The sequence below is a fragment of the Dermacentor variabilis genome, chromosome 8, assembly GCF_050947875.1.
Source record: "Dermacentor variabilis isolate Ectoservices chromosome 8, ASM5094787v1, whole genome shotgun sequence".
NCBI classification, from domain to species: Eukaryota; Metazoa; Arthropoda; class Arachnida; order Ixodida; family Ixodidae; genus Dermacentor; species Dermacentor variabilis.
Window position 1 is genome coordinate 43668081 of NC_134575.1, and position 24167 is coordinate 43692247.

At 45.2% G+C, this 24167-nt stretch overlaps 1 protein-coding gene across 1 annotated transcript; it reads left to right on the top strand.

Annotated features, from left to right (window-relative positions):
- The first annotated feature begins 1397 nt into the window (after positions 1-1397).
- LOC142590161 (ubiquitin-conjugating enzyme E2 S) lies at positions 1398-23299 on the top strand. The gene is made up of 4 exons (XM_075702055.1): positions 1398-1560; positions 9048-9236; positions 10935-11164; positions 18780-23299. The coding sequence occupies exons 1-4, from the start codon at positions 1552-1554 to the stop codon at positions 18913-18915; spliced, it is 564 nt and encodes a 187-aa protein (XP_075558170.1). The 5' UTR covers positions 1398-1551; the 3' UTR covers positions 18916-23299.
- Positions 23300-24167: the final 868 nt, after the last annotated feature.

Consider the following 24167-nt stretch of genomic DNA (forward strand, 5'->3'; position numbering starts at 1 on the left):
TACCCTTACACTCGTAAACAAAATTGCACCCTTCCGATCGAACCTTGCCACACAACAATAATCTGTCTTGTCCGCCCAGTGCTTCCAACCCTTCCAAGTCATGAATGGCGTGCGTTATCAGCATGACAGACCATTCTCGACAGGAAAGTAGCGAGCGCAGCGTTTTCAAGAAAGGAAACGCAAGCATGAGTTGCTTCGGAGCATATGGCCAATTCCCACGAGGGGTATCGCCACACTGGGGTAATCCGCAAAAGTGCACCCAAATTTAGATACTGGAGGGGGGGGGGGGGAGGCTAAAAAGCAAGCAGCAAAAAAAGAAAAAAAAAAGAAAACAACTCATTGGGCAACACAAACTTCACATGAGTTTGAGAAGGCTTATTCACAAAACGAGGAAGGAAAAATTCAGTGGCGATTTAATGGCAACTGCGAAATAAATGCGCTAGCAATACGACGTTGCACCTCTTTTGAGATACCGGATCCATGATTTAGGCCGCATTCAGCACATCGCAAAATGTTGCTCAGGAGCTCACTGGACACACGTCCTGCTTCTTTGGGGAGCGAAGTGAAACTGACCACCGGCCACCGTGAGGCCACTGTCAGAGTCACAATAAACGCTCTTCTAAGCTCTCCTCTCCCGTCTCTGCCATTAACCGCGTCGTTACCGGCTTACACACATATTTTTTCCCACTTTCACACTCCTAATAAAAAAGTAACGTGTTTGTGCTCGCAATGCTTGTGCCATGAAGCAGCGGGGAAGGCAGAATGCCGCCGTGGCTCCGCCAGCTCCGCTGCAGAGCCAAGTTGACTTGGCTTCCTTTTTTTCACGGCCGCGTATGAACGCGAACACTGCTCAAGCATTCCTGTGCGGTTTTGGTCGTTTTACAACCAAATGCACTGCTCGTATCGCGTCTCTGGACACCCTGTTACTCGCGGGCGGCACAGATGTGCGCTCACGCGCCTCGAGTACCTGCGTGCACGTACTAAAATTAGTTTACTCATAGCCCAGAACCAAAGTGGCTTGTGACGACTGCACATTTCGGTGCCAGGCCTCGGTGCGCATATTTGTTCCCGATAATTTGCCCGCCCCACACACACAAACACATTTTTCATGCTATTGCGTTGTCGACCCTGCAGCTACGGTAATTTTTTCGTCATTGGCTCTGATATGACTCGCACGGTGCCATTATCGCTAGGATTTGTCACTTGGGGCGGCGCGTGGTACGAAAATAATGAAACGGACCCTTACAAAAGCTGCAAACGGGACCATTCACCTGTAACTATGTTTTGAATTTGCGCGCTCGCCTGCTCGATGCGCCCTTGGAGGCATCTGTTTCCGGAGTGCGTTCACTGGCATCCCCGATTGGTCCGATTCAAACTTGGGCCACTTGGCTTCGTGTCTTCGGTTAGCCAACGTTTTTTTCCCCCGCCGCAGCAGCCGTGCTTGGCGGTGTGTCCGACGCTGTGAGCGTTGCTGCTCGCTTGGCCTGTGGCTTGGCCCTATTGCCACCGCGACAAATAGCCGGATACCCGGGTTGGTGACACCTTTTCGCCATGTCCAGCGTAAGTAGAAGCTGTTTGTTAGCTCATGCGGTGCAATAATTCGAGCGCAAAAGTCGGTAGACCCGTGCCAACGGTGTTGTGGTTATGATTAGGCTTAATGGGCGACATAAACAGTGTGTCGAAGTTGCAAATTCGCGGCCTCTCTGTCTGTCTGGAGTGCCTTAAAGGTTTCAGAATCGACCGCGAATGCTCTGTAGTTTGTTTTGGTGTAACGAGCTTTAAGAATAAGCCGGACGTCGTCGTTAGACGCACCGCGGCCGCAGTTTGCGCAGCTCCGAATCCTGCTGAGAGCCATGTATTCCGTTGGTTCAGTCTCGCGTGCGTGGATGTTGTGTTTTGAACTTTTTGTTTACTTTGTATAAGACAGTGTCACGAACGTCAGTGTCGCAATGCAACAGTTTGCGCACGCCTACGTTTCGTTGTCGCTGGAGAAGCGCCTGTGCAACGTCTTGTGCCGTTGCTGGATTTTCTTCACTTCGCGCCCGCAGCAACTCATTCATTTCCTCGTATATACCTCTGGATTGGAATCGTTTGTTGGTTTAGTTTTCGCGTGCATCGTTCGCCTACCATTAACAATGGCGAAAAAAGAGAAAAAGATCGGCTGGCTTTTGCTAAAAGATATCTATATTCTGTGGTGCTAATTTTCAGGACAGGCAACGCCGTACGCGTTTCGTGAACGATCCACAGGTTATACTTATCAAAGGCCGACTCGTGCGCTTCTATTACGTCCGCGTAGCGTTTGATTTACCGCTGGTTATCAGTTGAATTGCGTACGCAGGAGTCGCTTCTCGTGCTGCCTTTCAAAACGTTAGCGTTGCGAATTCATTTGCTCTATTTAACGGACGCCAGTCGTCGGGTAGCGCTTGGCGCGCTGCGTTCGTAACGCAACCAAGCGAACCGCATCGTTCGCTTCGCTGCGTCCCGACGAATGCTTCGGAAAACGCGATGAGACAGGCAGCATTGTTGCGGCGTTCGTGTTTTTGCATGATCTGCGTCCACTCGGTTCTACAGACGTCTCAGTGCCGCGGCTGCTTTGAAATGCTTCTCCCTTCGTTAAGTGTGGGTAGTGCTCAAATAGAGCGTGAGGTTTCATCGTGAGTTATCTTACTCGCTGTGTTGCTTGTAGCGTGTTCCAGGCGCGTGGATACCTGAGACGGCGAATGACACAGCGGTTTACCGCTGCAGAAGACGCTGGTTGTAATGTAGTCCCTGCCTAGATGTCACACGGCGCGCTTTCGATCGCGATCAAGCCCGATCCGGATTGAATTTCTCGGTTGCGATTGGTTTCCTTGCGAAAGCTGCGCGATGGAGCCAATCGCAATCGAGAATTTCGATCCGGATCGGGCTTGATAGCAATCGAAAGTGGTCGTATGACACCGGTATTACACGAGTTCCTTACAAAAAAATTATTAGGGTTAACTGTGGTTTGTGCTAGCATGGCAATGATTAAAGTGCATGGATTTTCCTTAACATTATGGCTGAGTGACTTTGTAAATTTATGATCTTCAAGAAGATATTGCATTGTCAATGCAACAGTTCGTGCTGATTGCACATGTGTGCTGACATCAATTTCTTGGCTGCATTAAAAAAAATATGCAATGAAAATTTAGAAAGATGGAGAACAGTCATTGTGTGTCTATTACCAGGGTGTGTGTGTCTGGAAGACACTGTTACCATGTGGCAGTGTCTTGTCCGTAGAGCATGTGTTTGCCTGTGTTCTTCTTTCCTTAACTTTATATAGTAAAAATAGTCTTGTACATAACCTCGTATGAAGAAGTGCAGTACTTGTTGCCTCACTGGTCTAGTCAGACGAGTAAAAAGCTTTTTGTAAGATTTTATACTCATTATTGTTGATAACCCTACCAAGGTGTTGAGGACATTTTCTTCAGTCACATATTGCGATGGACAGTCATAAATAAATGCGCCGAAGAGAGACGCAATTTTATTTTGAGGCTTTGTAGACTCCATTGAAGTTACATGAAAGTGGTGGGACAATGCTTCTCGTCATATTTCATTTTCTTTGTTCAGCTTTAGTACAGGATCGACATGTTTGCACAGCGCAAAAGACGAGGACTGAAGGAAGAACACTACACAGGCGCTTCCTTCTGACCTCGTCTTTTGCGCTGTGCAAACATGTCGACATTGAATCACCAACTTGTCCAAGCTTCCACGTTATCTAGTACAGGATGAGGTTCTGGAGTTACTGAACGGCCAAGGGGACCTCCTATGAGTAATTAACGATGTAGTAATGAATGCATTATTGGCAATATAGCAATGACAACAAAACAAGCAATGTTAACACAGCAATTAGGAACAATAAATGTCTACAGTGTACAAATTGTGAGAGTAATACAAGTGTGTATACGACACAGACAAAAACTAAAATTTCTAGAAAGGGAAACAAAAAAACGAGGAAAGATAAATTAATATGAGCTTAACATGAAAAACGTGCATATACAAAAAGAAACTGTTGAAAACTATACTAAGTGTTCTCGCAATACATGCTCATAATAGTGCATCTGCGGCTAGTTGTATACGGGGTTAGCAAATATTTGGCACCTTTTTTTTTTTAATGTTAGTGTGGTCAAGCAAGCCTATGGTAGTTCATTCCGGTATTTAATGCCCAGAAAAGAGCAGTAAATATTCCATAATTGTTCTTTCGAGGAAGTAAGAAATTGTCACGAAATTCTCATATTGTTATGCATACGTGCTGGCTTTTAAGAATTTATGGGAGAAAGTGCACAATTTCTAGAGGTGGCTTCTCGTATTGAAGCCAATTACTGTGTCCTTTTTTGTTCACGTGCTATTAAGAGCTGAACCGATCTCAACAGAATGCAAATATGGTTGTCGAGCAAATCTCTGAGCCTGATTTTAGATCCTCTCGGCTTTTTGGACCTACTGGCAGGGGTGCCATGAGTAAAAAGGTAGTCCTTACATGAATATTTTACAAATAAATGTTGTGAGCGTTTCTGTTCTTCTGCAGCGACACAGATTATTTGTGCTGTGAATATAGAGCAGTGTTCCTTTTCAAGGTGTCTCTGCAGCCAATTTTTAAAAATTAAGCAATGTAAGCCTTTGTTGAAAATAATTTGCAGTATTTGCCACCAAGCTTTAGTATTTTTCGGCATCTATGGTAGCACTTTAACCCGTCATTGATTAGTGTTGCCTACAGGCAACATACCAGAACGAAATTGTTTGTTTGCCGAGTTATGGTATTAAGTACGAATTTTCCGGAGAAATGCCTTCCGCCAACAGTGCACGACAGACAGTGTCATTTGTTGGTTTAGAAAAGGAATAAGGGGTGAGAGAGAAGTTTGGCATGGGGTACCTCGAATTTTTTGTGAAAGGAAGGTCAGAGAAAACAGACTGATGCTGTATATTCCTCTGATCTGGCATCACGCAGATGATGTAAAGTAAATAAAATGTGCACCTATGTTTCGCATATGGCGAGTGCTGTTGGTACAAATGCCAACCGAAGCCTGGGGTGAAGACCATATCCAGTTTCCCTCTGTTGCTAAAAAATGTTTGGCAAAATATTTTTTCCTTCTTTCATTTTGTTGATTATGCTTATTCTCGATGTGCTTTGCACATTTAATTAAAGATTAAAGATGTTTTTTTTTTCTGGCATTTATTTGTATGTGGTCTCAAGGGTTCAGGTTGGCTGGTCTGGTTATAGTTGGTATTTATTGTATCTATTTATTGTATCTAAACAGACTTTGTGGTTGAGTATGCAGCATAGCAGTAAAGTCAGTTTGTGCTTAAGCATGTAAATAAATATTAGTATGCTGAAAGAGCTGTAATTAGTAATTTGTGTGGTCATGCAACCACAGCAATAGATGATCCTGACAGCTTGATTTTGTAAATGTAGCCGATGCGAATACTCCCATGGAATCTGTTCCGCGAAACTGAGATGAAGTGTAAGTGGCAATGGCATAAGCGTGTTATGAGGTGAAGTTCTTATCTGTTGTGAGAAATAGGAGCGAGTTAAAATTAGTGCTGTTAATCCAAAAGCAATTTTCTTTGAGTCCATGTCGACATGTAATTTTCACTTAGGGCAGAGTGAGACTTTGGTCTAAAATAGAGATTTTGCATTCTTTTGACAGTGCATGTCTTCGGCTTGCAAAAAATGTGTGGTGCTTTGGTATGCGTGTCTACTAAAATACCTCAATAATTCATTTTAGTTGTCGCATTGACCAAAGTATTCTGCCCCCTTGTCGAGTCCCAATTTCAAATGAAGCTTTCATCACTTGAAAAGAATGTTTGACACAAGTTTTGATTTTCTTTCCTTTTCTATGTTGTGCATTTTACAGCCATGAGGGAGGTTTCTGAAGCTTTCGTGCGCTTTTCTTTCTTCTTTTGACAGAGTATGTCAACTCTTTCAAGAACATGTTTCTTGCCGTTTTTGGTGTTGCTGCTGATAGGGAGAACACAAAGACTGGCGCAAAAATTCAAGTTTCATGGCAATTTTGTGCGACTCCCAGGTGCGCAATAGCACCTAGGAGTCATGCCTGGGCATTTGTGTGTTCCTGTGTGCACGCTATTCATGGACTCGCGGCGGGTATTAAAAAAAAAAGAACCTGTCTTCGTACTGAAAGGGAAAGCAAGACGGAAAATGAAGAACTTCTAAAGCTGTGAAAAGACCTAATCCTGGCCTGTTTTGATAAATCGAACAGTTTGACACCACTTAATTTGCATTTTTCTCGAGAGTGCGATTTTGGGACACTTCCTTTTCCAAAAGAACAGAGCCGCTATTTTGTAGCGATGCCCATGTCGATACTAATGCCTTTTCATGCTCTTGGCATTTGCGACAACCTTATGCATGGTTGTGCTACCTAACTACCCTTTTAAAGTACCTCAAAAGCCACTGTTAACATTGAAGAAGGCTTAGTAAGCCAGAAAAGGCGAAGAATGAACGAGAGGGCACCGTCTTGTCAGGCCTTGTTAATTTTTTATTGGTAAAAATGAACTATGTCATATATTAAAGGACCCAAAGATAGAATTTGGCAACCTTGAACTTTTTCATTGCCACAGCTGCCAGAATACAAGAAGTACATTGAAATTCACATCAAATAGACTTAGTGGCACTGGGAGCTTGGTAGGAAATAAAAAGTTTGGACTTCATTTTCTCTTTTGATAATGAACATATTAAGTGAACTTAATGTTTTTTTTTTTTTTGCAAGGGCACCAATCAGTCTAAATTGGTTGTTTCTCTCTAGTGTCTCTTCAACTTTTGCCATTTCCATGGAGGACTTGCAGACTGTATGGGCCATGAAACTATTCTAGAAATCATGACATTTTTCTGGTGTAGGTTTATTTAAGCCATTGATTAATCAAAGAATGTTTTAATCCTTATTTATATATAGGGTTCTTCATTTTCGAGTTTCATGTATATTGAAATTCGGGGGGTAAAAATAGGCTGGTACCTTTAGAGGAAAACATGAGAAATTGATTTTTTTTGTCTGTCACCAGGGGGAGATTGGGAGTTGACTGGCAGCCATAAGCTAGGGATATTTCTAGTAACATGTACAAAAAATCAACACAAGCAGTGGTCTCCCTTTGAATACATACATTTTATTTCAGCAAGTAAGATCACTAGCAAGAATGTGTAATAGCAAAAACAGCTGCTTGCAAGTAATGTGATGAATTTGTCTCCACTAACCCTTGTTGTGGGACATTACTAAGGCATTTAAAAGAAACCTCATTAAGAAAAACAAACAGAAATGGCTTTGCTGATCCCTTCTTTGCTTGTTCTCTGCACTTTTTTTTAAACAAATGAGTAAAGTACAATGGGCGTGGACGTGATTTGCAGGAACTGTGGTGAATTTTTTTCCTTTTTTGAACAAACCCTTTCCTCCTTTTCTCTTGTCCTGTGTTACCAGTTCCTGCGATTTGTTCTCTCAACAAAATTAACAGAATTGCTAGACGAATCTGCCGTCGTCCTTTGGATGTAACACTTTTTGGTAAACATCCTCCCAACATCATAGCTACTGTTCAGGATGCAGAGCCATGTCAGTACTGCATTATTTCACTTTATTGTGCATTACTGCCGTCTGCATGGATGCGAAGCGTGGGAAATGCAGTGCAATGCACCATCATAATACACGTGCAGATGTGGCTGCTAAACAAGTAACAAGTTCGTTCACTTAAAGCCAGTATATTGTATATGTAATATTCTGGTTTTCGCCTGTGTGTTGAGCAAAAAACTGGATTTATAATACCATATCCACACAATAAATGTATTAATGATGCAATATAAATTGACCACTTGCTCACAAAAGATAGGCAGCAGTGATTAGATTTATAACACCTGCATTTAATATCCTTTACGGAAGGACAGACTTCATTGAGAAATTAGGCTTAACCAGATTTTCATAAATTTTGTTTGGGGCACCAACATATGGGATTATCAGGTTTTACCCAGAATTGAAGGACCCTATTGATATTCTATGACCCAAGAGAGTTGTGCTAGTCTGAAAATTGCAAGTACACAACATTTGTTGCACAGTCAATGGGTGGCTCCCTTGCTAGTGAATTTCGAAGCCCACGAGTGAAGCATGGTTGAACATAAGCTCAATGCATGCGTCCAACATGTCCCAAAAGTTGCACGTTCATTGATCGTAACATGGCAGCATATAAATGCAAAAAAAATGTGGTACAACAGTGAGCACCGTGGTACGAACTATCCCTTTCATCAAATTTGTATAATACTTTATTTACTGGAATGTGGGCACATACTAAAATAAATAAAAAAAATAAAAGTCGGGAGCAGGCTGAATTTGAAGATGCAGTTTGCCTGTAACAGCCAGAAACTGTTGACCGCAGAAAGGTTGATACCATTATATGGGAAATGATGTTGCTGATTTTACTGGGACACAGAAGGAAGTGGGAAGGTCCACAATGGCAGAGATCACACAGGCAAAGGTGATGGAGGTTGCGAAAATTCGAGGCAGCGCTCGGAACAAGTTTAGACGCCTGTCGACTTCGACACGGCTGCTTCGCTTAGTCAGGTAGTGAATTGAATATCTGCAGCATGGGATGAAATTCCAGCCAAGCTGACAATGCGAGCTTCATAAATGTGCCATATCCCACAACGTGCTAGATGCAAGTGAGCGCAATGCACTGTGGGAAGAAATCAGTGGCAAAGGGGGCATTGACGTCTATGAAGATGAGCTTACATTGCACATGCTTGAGTCAAAAGCCGAAATCCATAAAAACTTTTGTTCTTTTCACAGTGGAACACTTTCTTTTTTTCACTTTCACTCGCATTCATGGCAAGCTTTAAAAAAATAATTCTGACCTGCCGAGTTTTGCGGGGTTGGCTTAGATTTGAGGCTAAAGTACAGTGTGTGTGCACACATAGCAGACACGGCAAAACGGCAGTACGTTTTTAAGTTACTTGTTTTAGTTTGACTTGTCTGCAAGAAAGAAGCAAGGAAAAGGTTCAGAAACGGCAGGGCACTGAGCTGGGGCTGTCCTGCGTCGTGCAGAGCTCCAACGTTGAAAACCTGCCACCGCAAGTGTTGCGGCAGGTGTCTCGGGAACTCTGCGAGCTGGTTCGTCAACCGCCAGAGGGCATCCGTGTCTTTGTCAACGAGGAGGACGTCACGGACATCGAGGCCACCATCGAGGGTCCCCAAGGCACGCCGTATGCGGGAGGCGTCTTCAAGCTGCGTCTGGTACTGTGCTCAGTCCATTTGACGTATCCGATTTCCTCAAAACAAGCTGGGCTTTTGGAATGGGGATATGCACTGTATGCAAGGATGGATTTATTTAGGCTGAGTAGTTGCAGGGGCCCTAATTTCCCTAAGCCCTAAGTAAACTTTCAGATGTATTGAAATGTTTGAACTTTTGAAGAATGGCTCTTAGGGCTAATGCAATTGCTGTCTGATAATTTGGACTCAACGGGAGCAGCTGATGAAAAGTCCGTATAATCGGGAGTCCGAAATAACTGATTCACTGAAAATGAGAAGCTTTCTTTTACTAATGGCCATAAAAACTTATGAGTGCTTTGCTCTGCACACATACATCTGCCTGCGACCTGGGGTGGCATTCTTGAGTGACAACTTTCGAGGATACAATAACTTTTGTGAGATATTGCGAGATTCAACTCTGAAGGTGACAGCCATTCCTGTCACTGTATGAAGACCCTGAAGCCTGGCACAGTAACAGGAACTGGCTATTTGGTCGATTTGGTGGCTAAATCAGCACAAGGTTGAAAGTTTTGAGTTTATTTAACGTAAGTATACAATTCTACAGTACACACTTTCGGGACCCAACAAATTTGTTAAAAAGTCCCTACCGATAGTTATTAGGAAAAAACATTTCAATGGCAGCTGCTTTTTTATACTGTGAAATCACATAAGACTAAAGTAGCTGAAATAAGTAAAACAGTACAATACAGTAGTAGGGAAAATTTCACAAATCAGATACATTTTTATAAATTTTTTTTACATCATTGAAAACATTGGCACAGAGAAAGAAAAAGTTAGGACGTGTGCATGCGCAGGGTTACGCATTATCAATAAGTGAGTGCTTTAATTGTTTTTCGAAATGTGTACAATCTTCTTAGATTGGTTAGGTTACTATCAAGCCTATTCCAAACTGAGGTGCCTGTAAACTGTAGTGTAGAGCGACCATAATTAGTATTTACCTTAGGCAATAAAAAAAACGACTGCGAGATGCGTTCCCAGCATTTCAAAGTGAGGGACGGAGCAAGACAGTTTCCAAGGCTAGTTTATTATTTTTTATACATGATGGATGCAATGTTGTATGTTGTCAAATCGTAAATGTTGAGGATGTTCAGGGTTTTAAATAGATCTCCACTCTTAATATGCGTATTGTGGGGTGCTATAATGTGAAGAGCAAGCTGAGTGAATTATCGGGCGGTGTGCTGTACGGTGTCCACCATTTTTAGAGTATATAAGGGCAGTGGCATCCCGCAGAGGTGTCCAAATAATTGGGCGTTACCGAATTCTGGGTTTGGTGACTGTACAAAGAAAGGGAAGATAACACACATAATGAAGTGACTATAGTGCAGAAAACGATATAGAATGACTAGCACGGGAGTTGGTGCCCTGTTCGGGAGTGCTTGGGGAATAATGGGGGGGATTCTGTTCTTTGTTGTTCTCTCCACTGTAGTTGCTTCAGTATGAATAGCTAATTGCCCTGTTCTCAAGCCCTGTTGCCGAGGTAACGGAGATGCAGTAAAAGATGGCGACAGCTCAGGTTGTGCGGGGAGATTGCTAGATACACACAGGTTACTGTGCCAGCACACTCGATCCCACAGTGAAAGGGGGCTACGTGTTCCTCTCTTCCACTTGGTCACTCTGAACTTGCTTGACTTTCCCATGGGATGTCTTCCCTGTGGTGCCCAGGTGCTGCCCAAGGACTTTCCGGCGTCTCCTCCCCGGGGCTTCTTCACCACTCGCATCTTTCACCCCAACGTGGCTGTTCCATCGGGCGAGATCTGTGTCAACACGCTCAAGAAGGACTGGAAGCCCGACCTGGGTCTGCAGCAGATCCTGCTCACCATCAAGTGCCTGCTCATTGCACCCAACCCCGAGTCTGCACTCAACGAGGAGGCTGGACGCATGCTGCTGGAGAGGTGGGGACTTCTTTTAGTCCAGAGGAGCTGTGTGTGTGTGTGTGTGTGTGTGTGTGTGTGTGTGTGTGTGTGTGTGTGTGTGTGTGTGTGTGTGTGTGTGTGTGTGTGTGTGTGTGTGTGTGTGTGTGTGTGTGTGTGTGTGTGTGTGTGTGTGGCATTGAATGCTACCGTGCATTGTTTACTCTTCAGTAATTTTGTTGGACACATACATGCTTTGTTAACTATGATTTATCGGAGCACATAGCAGCAAACTTGGAGCAGGAAAGGCCGACAGTGTTTTCAGATCAGTGACCTTATCAGCAACTCTGCTCTTGATTTCACCTGCCTGCTTTGGGACCTTGCCCAGATAACTTTGCTCGACGGCACCTTTCCTGCCTTTTGGCAGCTTTTAAAGCACTTGCAAACAGAATTTAGGTTTTTTGTAAGTTTGGCACGACATTTGTAAAGTCGTAGAATGAAGTGACATTTGTAAACCAAAGAAAAAGAAAGAAGATCTGTATACTTTCAGGTACGAAGTGCCTCACACGCTGAAGAATGGTCCGCATTCATGTGAGAACTGAACCCCCAACTTGAAATTTAAAAAGGAAAGACAAAAGCTTGTCTGCTTTTGGATTTTGAGCGCATGGTGTCTGGAGGCATTGCTGTGAAAAGCTATGAAGTTTTAAAGTTATGCACATGTTTAACGCCGCAGATGGCACAAAGAGCGATTGAATCCACAAGCGTGCTGCTGAACAGAGACCTAGTGACTGTTACTGTGGCAGTCGCAAAAACTACAGAAGGATCACACATTGTGGGAAAAATTGGACTCAATTTTCCCGCCTTTACGTAAGGGCCAAACCTTGTTAAGATTGTTAAAAAAAAATTGTGGTATATACACGCGAGGGCAGCGGTGAGAATTATATGTGATGCACAGCTAATTCTCACCTCTGACCTGTTCGCTGTGCCTGTTTGCCATGTGTGCGTTAGTTTATGCAATACAGTCGAACCCAACTATATCGAACCTGTTTAGATCGAATTATTCTATATATCAAACACTTTCTGGACATGATATAGCTACAATGAGTATAAATAGCAATAGTTTTGCTTACATCGAACAGAAATAGCAGCGACTCCCGATATATCGAACGTCAAGCAGCGGAAAAGTGCCCCCAGAAATTGGTTTTCCCTCATGGTGGCAGGGAAACCTGGTGGCTCGGCTCCATCCAACCGCTCTTCCTACTGTGACCGCACTGCCTGAGACGAGCCGTCTGCACCCCCCTGCGAAAGATGATCCTGGCCCGCCCGCAGTGGTTGCTCAGACAGCCAATCAGAGGCTCTTGTGCCCTCATCGTGCAAGATGGCGAAAGTGCGAGTTGTCTCTCTCTGGTTCATTGTGTGTGGGCCTTCTCCCGCAGCGTTGCCGTGATGAAGCGGCAGAATTTGCCTTTCGTCGTGAAGCTCGAAATCATAAATCAGGTCGAACGCGGTGAGAAGTCGGATGTCCTCGCAGCGTGCACGATTCCGAGGAGCACTCGCAGCACGATCTTAAAGAATAAGGGGGAGATTAGGGCTAAAGCGGCCAAGCTCGCATCCCGGTGCCAGTGGTGCCCGACACGTACGCACGGCCGTGTACGAGTGGTTAATCGGAAATTGCTACAGCCGTGTCGGCTTCCGCGTGCTCGGTGATGACTAAATTCTGATGAATGCGATGAAGCCGTTGCCGATGTTGCCGAAGTTTGGAGGGAGCTGTCAGAATTTCCGCAAGCTGTTGACGAATCAACGGCGGACGAGTTTGTGAGTGCAAATGATGGTGTTGTGACCACGGGAGAGCCCGAAAATGAAGACTACATTGCCGACATCGTACCGAGCGCAAGTGAAAGTGGGCACAATGAGGAAAGCAACGACGGTGCTTTGCCCACATCCTCCGAAGTGATTGGTGCGCTTGCACTAGTCCGGTGCTTCTGCCGCGAATGCATAAGATTGCGGCCTCAGCTGCTCCGACTCTTTAGACAGTGTGGAGAAGTGCGTGTGTCGCAGGCAATGAAATTGCCCAAGCAGAAGAAAATGCAGGACTATTTCATGCGAAACAAAGCTAGTTTCATCAATAAAGTGACATTATAAATTGTATGTGCTTTTATGACATCCAATTATTTAGCACTCATATCGAATTGCGCTCTATATCAAACTGACAGGCGTTTTTTTTGCGAGTTCGATATATCAGGGTTCGACTGTAGAACCTCAGTATAGTGACTTTGTCAGGACTAAGAAAAATCTATATACATGTGTATATATATATAATATATATACCTTCCAACTCGCCTGAATTTTTCGTAATGTTTATGAATTTGAGCTTGCTCTACAATTTTACTCATGCTTCGTCGGGTTTTACAAAAAAAAAGTGTTGAAAAATGGGGCGGCGGATTATTAACCCTTTCGCTGTCAGACCTTTCTGGCTGTGACGCACCCTCAGTGTCGACTTGTTTTCAGGGAACGAGCATAACAGAGAATGAACATAGCAATTTATTTTTGATTATGATTGGTATACAAATAACATTGTCAATGCAATATGCACATTTCAGTGCTCTGCAGCTGTTGTTAGTAAACATCATCATCAGCCTGACACTAATATTTGTTCAACATCTGAATCTGATGATGCGGAACTCGCCTCTTACTCGCATGAGACTTTGTCCGAGTCCGAATTTGAGCTCGGTTCGTATTCTGAATCGGAAGAGTCGCCGCTCCAATGAGCAGACGAAGGTCCCGCGCGCTCAGCTATCTGAAAGTAACCGCGCGCAGGGAGGATACGCTTTCAGTCGCCCGCACAACGGAGAGAAATGGGATGTTGTGTGATCAAGAAGACAGGGGGAGATGGAAAAAGGCTAAAACAAAAGTTCGAAGGGCTTTACGTTTACTGCTGCAAGTCGGAAGCGAGGGTGCAGCGAGAGAGCGAAAGCAGCAATCGAGTCGCTCTTTTTGGAGAGGCAACGGCGTGTGTCCCTGAACTTGACGCGCCGTAGCAGACACACCAACAGAAGAAAAAAAAATTACCGACGATTACGTTACTTCCTAATGCGAAATTTGAGCGCAGCAAATAAGCTGTTTCACCTTTTCGATAGATTGAGGCAAAGAAATCGAGCAACACATGTATGCGCTATCACAGAATTTTTTTTTTATTTTTCACACGTATTCCTTTAACAAAGACTTTACTAGGTAAGCTTCTGCTTCGGCGGCACGCACCTCTGGATTCTGAGGGCGACGGCGCTGGGCCTCTGCTCTGGCAGCTCGTTTAGCAGCAGCAGCAGCAGCAGCAGACGGAGGACTTCCATCGGTCGTCTCGCTCATGGCTCAGAAAGAACTGGCAGATAATTTCGCAGTGGCGAACGGCAGCGGCAATTTCGGCTCGGGCGGTGCACATATACAGATCCGCCGCCACCGATCTGGCTCTCTGATTGCCACCGCACAGGGTGAACGGCAGCGGCAATTTCGGCTCGGGCGGTGCACATATACAGATCCGCCACCACCGATCTGGCTCTCTGATTGCCACCGCACAGGGGTTGCATTGGAGGAGGAGCGAAGAAAAAAATTAAGTTCGAGCCGGCGCTTTGACAACCGGAGACTCGCAGGAAGAGGGGGGAGGGGGGCGGCGTGTACACCCAGCGGCAAACGATGGGGGCAGAAGCGCGCGCAGCAAGCGGACAACACGATAAAGGGAGGAGGGAAGAGATAGCAGCGACTGACTGATGCCGCTGACGCCGATAGTGAGTCAACCCCAGCTGCGGAGTTGGTTTCAGGGACAACGCCGCCGATGCCGACACAAACAATATGATACCCTCGCTTCCGCAGTGCTAAGAACCAGGTCTAGCCGTGGGAAGGTGGTCACGTATTCGTCGACGTGCCGGGGCCTACGTGAAATAACCGGCGCGTCGGCAACTGAAGAGCACCCTATCCGCCACACAAGAACAGGGGGGGGGGGGGACCCTTTCCTCCTCTTTCTGCATGGCGGCGACGGTGTTCTATGCAGTCACGTTATCTTGACTCTCTAGCGGCGTCAGCGGCATCCAGCGGTATCAGTCGGTCGCTGCTAGCGCTGGGGGGATGAAAGGGGGGCGGAGCTGGTTACGAGGCCGACGACAACGCCGACGACGACGCGAAACCCAGGAACGGACGCCAAAGAGCTGCGCTCTAAAATAAAAACCTTCAAACCAGCGGAGATGGCAGAACAACCCTTGAACCCATAACCACACGCGCGCGACGCATGATCCAGCGAACGCGGAGCCACCGCGCCACTCAGCAAAGAGAGAGGGGCGAGTGCTAGTCGCACTGTACTCTTCAATACATGTATCAACACAGGTCGGGCCGAAAATACGAACTTGTAGAAAGAGTCAACAGATGGCATGGCCAGTCAACAAGCGCCAGCTTTGCACTCAGGCGCGAAATTTTGAAAGGAGAACGTACCGGTACATCAGTGACACTGTGGGGGGGGAAGCGCGAAAACGTACTGGTACGTCCGTGACAGCGAAAGGGTTAGTAAGAAGTGCGTAAAAAATTGTAATGGTATATTTGCTGCCCTCTTTGTTGCAGACAAAGTTGCTGTATGCAGGCAGGGCAGTTGCATTGGATGAGTTGCAAGCCAAAGTGGCAATAGCAAAGTCGCTGAAAGAGTCACTGTCACTTAATAAAATAACTTGCTTGCCACTGTACTGTTCAAAGTTTGCGGCTGTTTGTGTGCTGCGTCTAAAAGTATGTATGTGTTCCACAATGTGTGGGTCCTTGGAGCAAACTTGAACAAAGAATGCATACTGCTGCCCCCCCCCTCATAGTGTCTGCAAAATTTTTTAGGAATTTTGACTTTCACAGGTTGGCAGGCGTGTTATACACCTTTGTCTTTTCTATAGCTGTAGCTTGGCGTGGTGTCATCCTGCAACTATCAATGAAATTTTTTCTACCACAGCTCGGCGGTACTTTGCGACAGTTTGGGACAAGTGCACCGAGCTAGAGTTCAGGGTGGCCAGTGAATGGAATGAATTGTCCCAGTCCTGTGCCCTTTTCTATTTGTCTTGTTGTTTCAGTGATGCAGTTATTTACATTGTTCCTGATATAATGAATGGATGTATTCTATTATATACAGTGTTTATACTTGCATAATGCTTGCACTCCTAACATTGGCAGTCAGAAATTACAAATTTTCGTTTCCCTTGAGTGACCTTGAACACCTTTGAAAATTCCTGCAGCAATGGTCACCTGCTTGTACCAGCCGGCAAAGATGATAGCGCATGGCAGCTGAGCGCCATCTGTTAAGTCCCGACACTCACACTATCACCACAATCCAAGCCAGTGTCTCTGCTAGTGTCTGCAACTAAACGACCTTGGCAGCTCCTCCTCATGTTGAACTTGTGCTCAGATTTCATGTGCCCTTCTATTTCTTTACTTTAATGGGACCCTGAAACACTTTTCTATCTGATCATAGAATGGCCGCACTATTAACTTGTGCTGCCTTGCGAACCTCGTGCCGACAAAATTTTTCCAATCCTCTAATTACGAGTTGAGTTATTGGACCAGTATCCGGCTTTCTCTTCTGCGCTACGCAGTGGAGAAGCCAAGGCGGCAATGCCTCGGCCAAAAGTGTCGTCATGGCAAAAGGGCTTGTCGTGACAGCCATGGTAGACTTCACTACGCTGCATGCCGCTGCTGTCGTGGAGGCCACATGCAATAGGCGCAGCTTTGCACAGTTGTCATGCGTAGACCGGCAGTGCAAAGATGAAATGATATGTCTGTTTTTAGATAGCAGACGTGCATATGTTTCGTTTATTTAACTCAAAATTGGCAGTTATGTATAACTGAGAATGCTATTGCAATCGCAAAATCAGCCAACAGCGTTGGTGGGTCGAGCTGCTTGTGACGACGCTGGGCAATGACAGTGCGTAAGCGAGAGCGAGTGATTTTTTTGCTGTGTTTGGCACAACGTAAATTGCCTGCTGTATGTAGTGCAGTAATATTTGGCTGGCATTTGGCTGCAGCCTCTGAAACAGATCGGACAGATTTCCTGACTGTGTTCAAAAAGTGTTTCGGGGGACCCTTTAAGCCCATGAAAATTGGTTGAGTGTTACACTCTAGGGCACTTTAGAATCTTGTGTACAGTCGCCGACCGTTTATTCGGACCTCACGGGGACTGCGGAAATGTCCGAATAAACAGGTGTCCGAAAAAGCAGATTAAGAAAAAAAAATGAAATCCTTTATTTCCACCCCTTATTCGGGCTTGGCAGTAGGCTTGAAGAAATCGTGAATGCGCCGTTGCACGCTGTGCCGTTTACGCGCAATCAAATAAGCCTGAATCTCGGAGAGGCTCGTACGGTCACTATAGGCGGCTGAAAGCGCAGTCACTGCTTGTACACGATCCGCATGCGACGGCAGCGTAGCACATGGTGCATCATCTTCCGACTCGGTCATCGTCCGGCGGGGCAGCAGAAACCTGACGAATGATCTCGCCGTTGTCGGGTTCTGTGCATGTCACTATAGCAGTGTCAGCACCTGTGAAACTGTCAAATGAGACGGTGTCCGGAATCGCAATGCAACCACTGCGCAGGTCTCGGCAGAACATTTTCCGCGTCAGTAGGGAGCACATCGGAAGGCGATAAATCTTAGGCCTCCCGGTACCCGCTTGCCGGCGTTCCCCAGCGCGGTCTTTGCGGGCACTGTTGGCGCCGTTAGACACTTGACGCAATGTTTCCGTATGCCGCGTTGACCTTGACATAGCACACAAAGCAAATACCACCATGCCGGCACCAGTCGCACAAACGAAAAACATGGCCTACTCGCAGCATCGTCGGCGTCGTGAGCGAGCAATGTGCGCGAAGAAACAAATCAGCTGCTGAATTATCTTGACATGGCTTACTAAGCTGAAACCGGAACTGCTGTAGAGCCACTCTGTTGAACCAGGCAGAAACGATGATAATGAGCGGGGATTTGCAGTAGCGCCACTTCGTGGGGCAGCAAGGAGGCTACGCTCAAAACAAAAATGTCGTTCAGCGAGTCGAACCATGCACCGGTCAGAGTCGGTGCATGGTGCTCTCGATCGAGTTGGCTCAAGGAGTGTCCGAAAAATCCGACGAGAGGTTGCAAGGTGTCCGAACTTTCGGCAGTTGTTATACATTATTGTTTAGGGGGAGAATGGCAGTGCTGTGAAGCTGACCAAATAATCGAACATGTCCGAATTTTTGGAGTCCGGAAAATCAGTCGACGACTGTATGTGGTAAGTGTCCTTTGGAACTAACGTTGCGTTTGAGCTTACCGTGGCTAATGTGAGAACCCCAGTGCGAAGCCACTACAGTTTGTTTATTACCTAGAACATTCTCCCTGAAAAATTTTCCATTGTAATTATCACTCCCCCCCCCAACTTCGCATCAATCTTCCGCGAAAAAAGAAGTGCGAGTGTTACGAGAATAAATAGTTTGTTTCTTTACTATGGCCGTCTTCACTATATTAGTGAAGAAAGTACATGGACACCTGTGAGAGTGAAATCGGGACAGTCATTTTCCTTCCCCTGCGGGCACACTTAGTCACTGACATTCTGCTGCACTACAAAGACTGCGATTTTGCTAGTTTGCGTCCATGATATGCATGTCCGCACGTGTTTCAGGTACGACGACTACTGCAGGAGGGCAAAGATGATGACGGAGATCCACGCGCGGCCCGCCAAGCACAAGGGCAACTCGCCACAGAGCAAAGCCGTCAAGATGGCCAAGGAGAAGCGGCGCACGCTCAAGCGGTTATGATGGCCCCGACTTCTCGTCATCATCTCCCACGCATCTTTTGTACATATAGGCTGGTTTGTGCGCAAGCGCGGCCGTGCATCGCAGTTTGAAACAGAGGTGCTCCTCTCAAGCAAAAATAAAAATAAAATGCTAGTCGCGAGCGGGGCTACCTTTGCTACGCAGGCCAGCTCGGGCGAAGAGTCGTCGGAAGTGTGCGTTTCTGTTGCGAGGCCTGGAAATGCAGGTTGAACCATTGGCAGGTTCCAAGTCTTGAGACCTTTATTTTCATTATTATTTTTTTAAAGTGGGGAATGTGGTTGCCACCCATGTGCTGAATTGTTTTCAGCTGTCATTAAGATTGTGTGTCACTGGCCATCACGCAGTATTGTGGCATTGTCTGTAGTGCTTCACGTGCGTTCTGTTTGCGGGGGTTTTGCAAACACCTTTATTCACATCGACGAAGAGGTCCAGCCTATAAAAAAAAAAGGAGGAAATGGAGGCTGAGGTGCTTTCATTGCAGAAAAAAAGAATGTTCGAGCAACGGCTGCCATCGATGTAAATAAAACTACTGAAATGAAAATTGGTAGGCAGTGATTTATAAATTGCAAACATTTGCGTGGATTGCATTGCATGAGCTTGTCCTGTCAATTGCTGCACTTTCATTACTATCGGGGTATTGGTGGAATGCAGGCTTTTGCTAAAAGCAAGCAATACATTTACCCATGGTGTCCACCAGTGTCCGGGGAGGGGGGAGGCAGAGATGGCGGGGACGCTGGATTGGTATGCAAGTGAGAATTTGCAGGGTTGTGACCCCCAAATAGCTAAAATTTGACATGCTAATGAACTCTCAGATTGAAGAACCTGTCTTTGTGCTTTATTTCATTGAAAACAAAAAGGCTATTTATGGGATTCATTACAGGTGTTCCCCTTTCTCATTGTTTCTCGTGCTATAGTTGGCGACATTTTTCCCAGAGCAGGACATGCGAAAAATAAGAATTCCCAAGAAACTTCAGCACATTGACATGGATAAAAGGTTTTGGTCTGTAGTAGCTTATTTCGACTTGTTGATCTGTTGAATTAGAAGTGCCATACTTCAACGGAACAGAAATTCATACCTGCCTTGGAACTTGCGTGTCTCGTAAATTTTTGCAGCTGTGTGTATGCCACTGTTGTACCAATCGTTGCTAGAAGAGAATTCAGCCAATGAGTGTGCATGTGTCAGAAGTAGGATACCATTCGATAAAAGCAGTGGTTTAACCCCTATTGCAGGTTTTACGGCATTCTGTCTCAAGAAAACACATTTCCTTTGAGGGAAGTGAAATAAATTGAAAAAAAGCATTAAAGGCAGAACGTCATTTCATGTTCTGGAAACACAGGGGATCCCATGTCCTGTTCACTTTGTTCTGGTTTGCAGAGTTGGTGACTGAGCGAGAAAGTCTCCAAGCTTAGCGAGTCTGTCACCGTAAATGCAGCTTTGCCTCTATTAAGTCCTGGGAACATTTTAGTGACTTATTTTTTCTTTTTTCCCAGCAAAATATTTCTGGCGAGATTCTTCAAGCGAATTTGCCTAGTTCAAAGCCTCGTTCCCATCTCATCCCTAGGGCGATATATGTGCCTTTATTTGTCACTGCTGGGTGTGTCAAAGCAGCCTTTCTAGGCAAAGCACAATCTTGAGATTGATATGAGGGTGCTGTTTTCATGTTTGTTCCACATTCCGATTTCATCCGTCACCGCAGGAAGTAAATCGAAGCTGTAGCTTAAAAAATTGATAACAAAGACATCTAGATACAATCAAAACGATAACGCCAGAATTCTGAGCTAGTCATCTTCATGACTTAGTGGCCTTTTACTACAAATGGAGTGTTTTTGTCCATGATTTGGTGACTTCGTCAAAAAAAAACAGTTACTAAGATTGTTGATCGGTCTTGTCGTGCTTGATAGAGCTGATGCTTAGGCTCTCCATCGGCGCATTACTGCAAGCCTCCGTTTCACTTATATGTGACTTGAACCAGGTTGAGTTTGCCATCTTGGTGGCAATTTGGTTGTAAAAGTCCAGTGCTTTTTTTTAAGATTGTTTCACATACTACAACTTCTGTGATTTTGTGCCTTTGCACGTAACAATCGTTAGGCATTTGGAGAAGCGAATGAATGAACAGGATGTTTGGCAAAGTGCCAGTGTATTTCTTGCGTTGAAGGACTTTCAAAATTTGAGCTTTCGATCGTGTTTGCCTTCATACTCTGTTCGTAAGCGCAGCACGTGTGCTATAGTAAGGAAAAACCTGGAACCCTCTCATAGCTTGGCAGTCCTGAAAAAGTTTAAAGTGGCAAAGGAAGCAGGAAAAAGAAGCCTTGCTTTTCACAGGATCTCGCTTTATTCGGGAAGCTGGTGGCGGGGCTTGAGGGATGATGGAATGGCACCAATTCTCCTGCCAACCCAGGAAGGCTCCCAATTTTGGAAGAATGTGAACGTGATCAGAGGGCTTGAGTGTATGAAATATGTTTCAATATGTGGTCATGGCAGTGTTTCTTGTGAATGGAATATTAATTAATGGCTGGTCCATTAACCTCCTTCTTTAAACTGCCTTTTTGCCTTGAGAAGTGGCAGTGATTTAGATTTGGGGATGCCAATTCAACTACAGTTAATCTCAGTATAATGAAAAATAAGTAGTAGTCATAATGTGTGTCTCACAGATATTAGCGTGCAATGAATGTATGCTTATAATGAATATTTTCATGCCTAGTGCTACTTCGGTATAATGGGTTTCGGCTGTATTTGGGGAAAACGTGGTTGTACTGAGGAATTTGGAAACGCAGGTCAGGTAGGTGATGCATGGTGGTAGGAAATGTGATAGATGGTACTGGCGATTGCTTTGGGATGGCTGTTCTTTGTGTCCCAGTTCCTGCATGCACCGCCTGACGACAGCTGTCGTGTGTGCCAGTTACATAGAGTGAATAATTGTAAGCTCGCAGTTCCTCTTAACACTGCTTTCATTTGAGCATTATTGAGCCCAGTTTCCTGATCCCGAATGGTGATCTTTTGGCCTGAGAACCTGTGAAATTGTTATAAATATTAGAATTTACGCTGGCACTTGTTTCAGTGCTGGTGTTGGTGTTGCATGCTGCCATGCATTCCAGGTCGCATCACTTGTTGGGCAAACGTTGAGACCACTAGAAACCAAGTGGAAATGCAAGCTGCACCTAATGAACAGAATGTGTGCAGCCACTGAGCAATTAGGCCTAGCGAATGGTACAGCTAGCACCTCCCCGGCTGTTTCATTGAAGGGTCGCTGGCGAGCTTGCTGAATTGGTTTCCTTGGCAGCACGTAAGCACCGGCACCTACTGAACACTTCCAGCAGTGGTGCAGTAAACAATGAATTGAGTGATGCCACTACAGATTGCCTAGCTCATGCTGTGTTAGTTCCTTTTTGTGAACTTCTAGTTTTTTTTTTTTTACTCAAATGTGTTTCAATATTTCTCCAAGGGTGTCCAATTTGGTTTCCAAGTCAAGGGTGATAAAGGTTTTGGCAACTGCTTTCTAGTTTCGGCACATTTGCAATACACGGCTGATTGGCGAGTTGCTGTATGGCTTTTTGCAAGCTGCACTATTGGATTAAGCACTTCATGTTAAAGTGTCTTTCCTCGCGTCTGTTTTTTATAGCTCTTGCTCATGCAGCTGCGACTATTGTGAGCAGTGACGATGGTTTTGTGGATATACTTGGTTATTTATGCGACTGCATGGGAATGAGTACATTAAGCTTTCTCATCGCTAGGAGGCTGGAAAGTGTTGCACACTTGCTTTTTGCTGAACTGGAACGGTATTTTCAGTTGAACTTCAGGGATACAATCACTTTTTCAAGGTTTAGCTTGACACGGCACCTGCCAAGTCAGCGTCTACAACAATGGTGTTCCTTGCGCAGTGTTGCAAGAAACCTCGCAGAAGTGATTGCAGAATTTTGCAGAAGCATTCTGCCATTGGTACTGCTAACAAGGTTTTAGTACAAGATTATCGCTGTTCTGACCAGGATCTTGATTATTTTCTAAAGTTTGAGGGCACGCTATGTAACTCCACAACATTGTGTGTGCATCACATTTCTCCCTCTTTTTTTACCTAGGAGCGTGGCTTGCTTCTCAGTGTCACTTGGCTCCGTAGCTAGCTTTTGATTCATCAGTGCATCTCGCAATTCAAGCCTCCACTTAGCACATCTTGCATCTGCTGTTTGTTTTTTCTTTCTTCCATGTGCATAGGACATGATTTAAATTTCGCTTTTGCATTATTCCTGCAGGCGTCTTACCTGGTGCACATCATTCACTCCTGCAGAGCTTGATAGTTGAGATTTCTAAGTTTCTATGTATGTTTGCACAGTGAAGAGCGTCTTGCTAATAAAGTTATCTTTCCTGTATGGACTAAGGGTCGATGGTTCTTTGTCACCTCTTGCCTGTGTACATGGGTGTGTCTGCTTTATTATATTTCTGCTGCTTTCTCACCCTCTGTTTTTTTGTCTAACTGTCGGCCTCTTGCGTTGTTTTGGCTAAGTTAAGGGGTCTTCAAACACTTTTTATTGAAATTCAGGAAGCCATTCGGAGTTGAGCTATACTATTTCAGAAGTACATTGCAGCAAAAAGTACTTCAATGTGTTCAGCAGAAGTAGAGTTATTGGTTGTCAAAGGCTGCCTATGATCCCCTTCACAATGCTCCCACTCCTTCAATGCTTTGCACTGCATAGGCTACAGTAGATCAGGATGTGCCCACACAGCTCCGCCTATTGAATGTCACTGGGGTGTGCAGTTCAAGTTTGATTTTGGATATCCACATAGATGCCACTATTTTCTAATTTTGCCGGCTAAAAGGCACAGAGTCCGGTTCTCTCAGCGAGCTGAAGTGTGCTTAGCGGGCTCGTCATGGCGGCCACAGTATCAGTGCTACATGGCACACTGCAGCTGCTTGCAACTGTAGTGCGTTTGCTTTGCGCACAACAAGGCTGGAGTGTGCTTGCTCCTGTGCTCCAGTATGCCCTTGCTACCTCGTGGGGACTGGCTATCTTGCACCAGCTTGACGACAGATATTAGCCATTTTGAAGCGCTGTGAATAGCTCAATACGAATCAATGTCTGTCGAAGCGTCTAGCCAGTAGGGGCCAGGAGTAAGCTCATGCTGGCAAGTGTACATGTGGTCTGACCTTGTTCACGTGGTTCGAGGCTAACAAAGCTAACCAAAACTACCAAGACCCAACAGCTACGATATCAATAAGCAGGATGGCCAAAGGCCGAGCGTG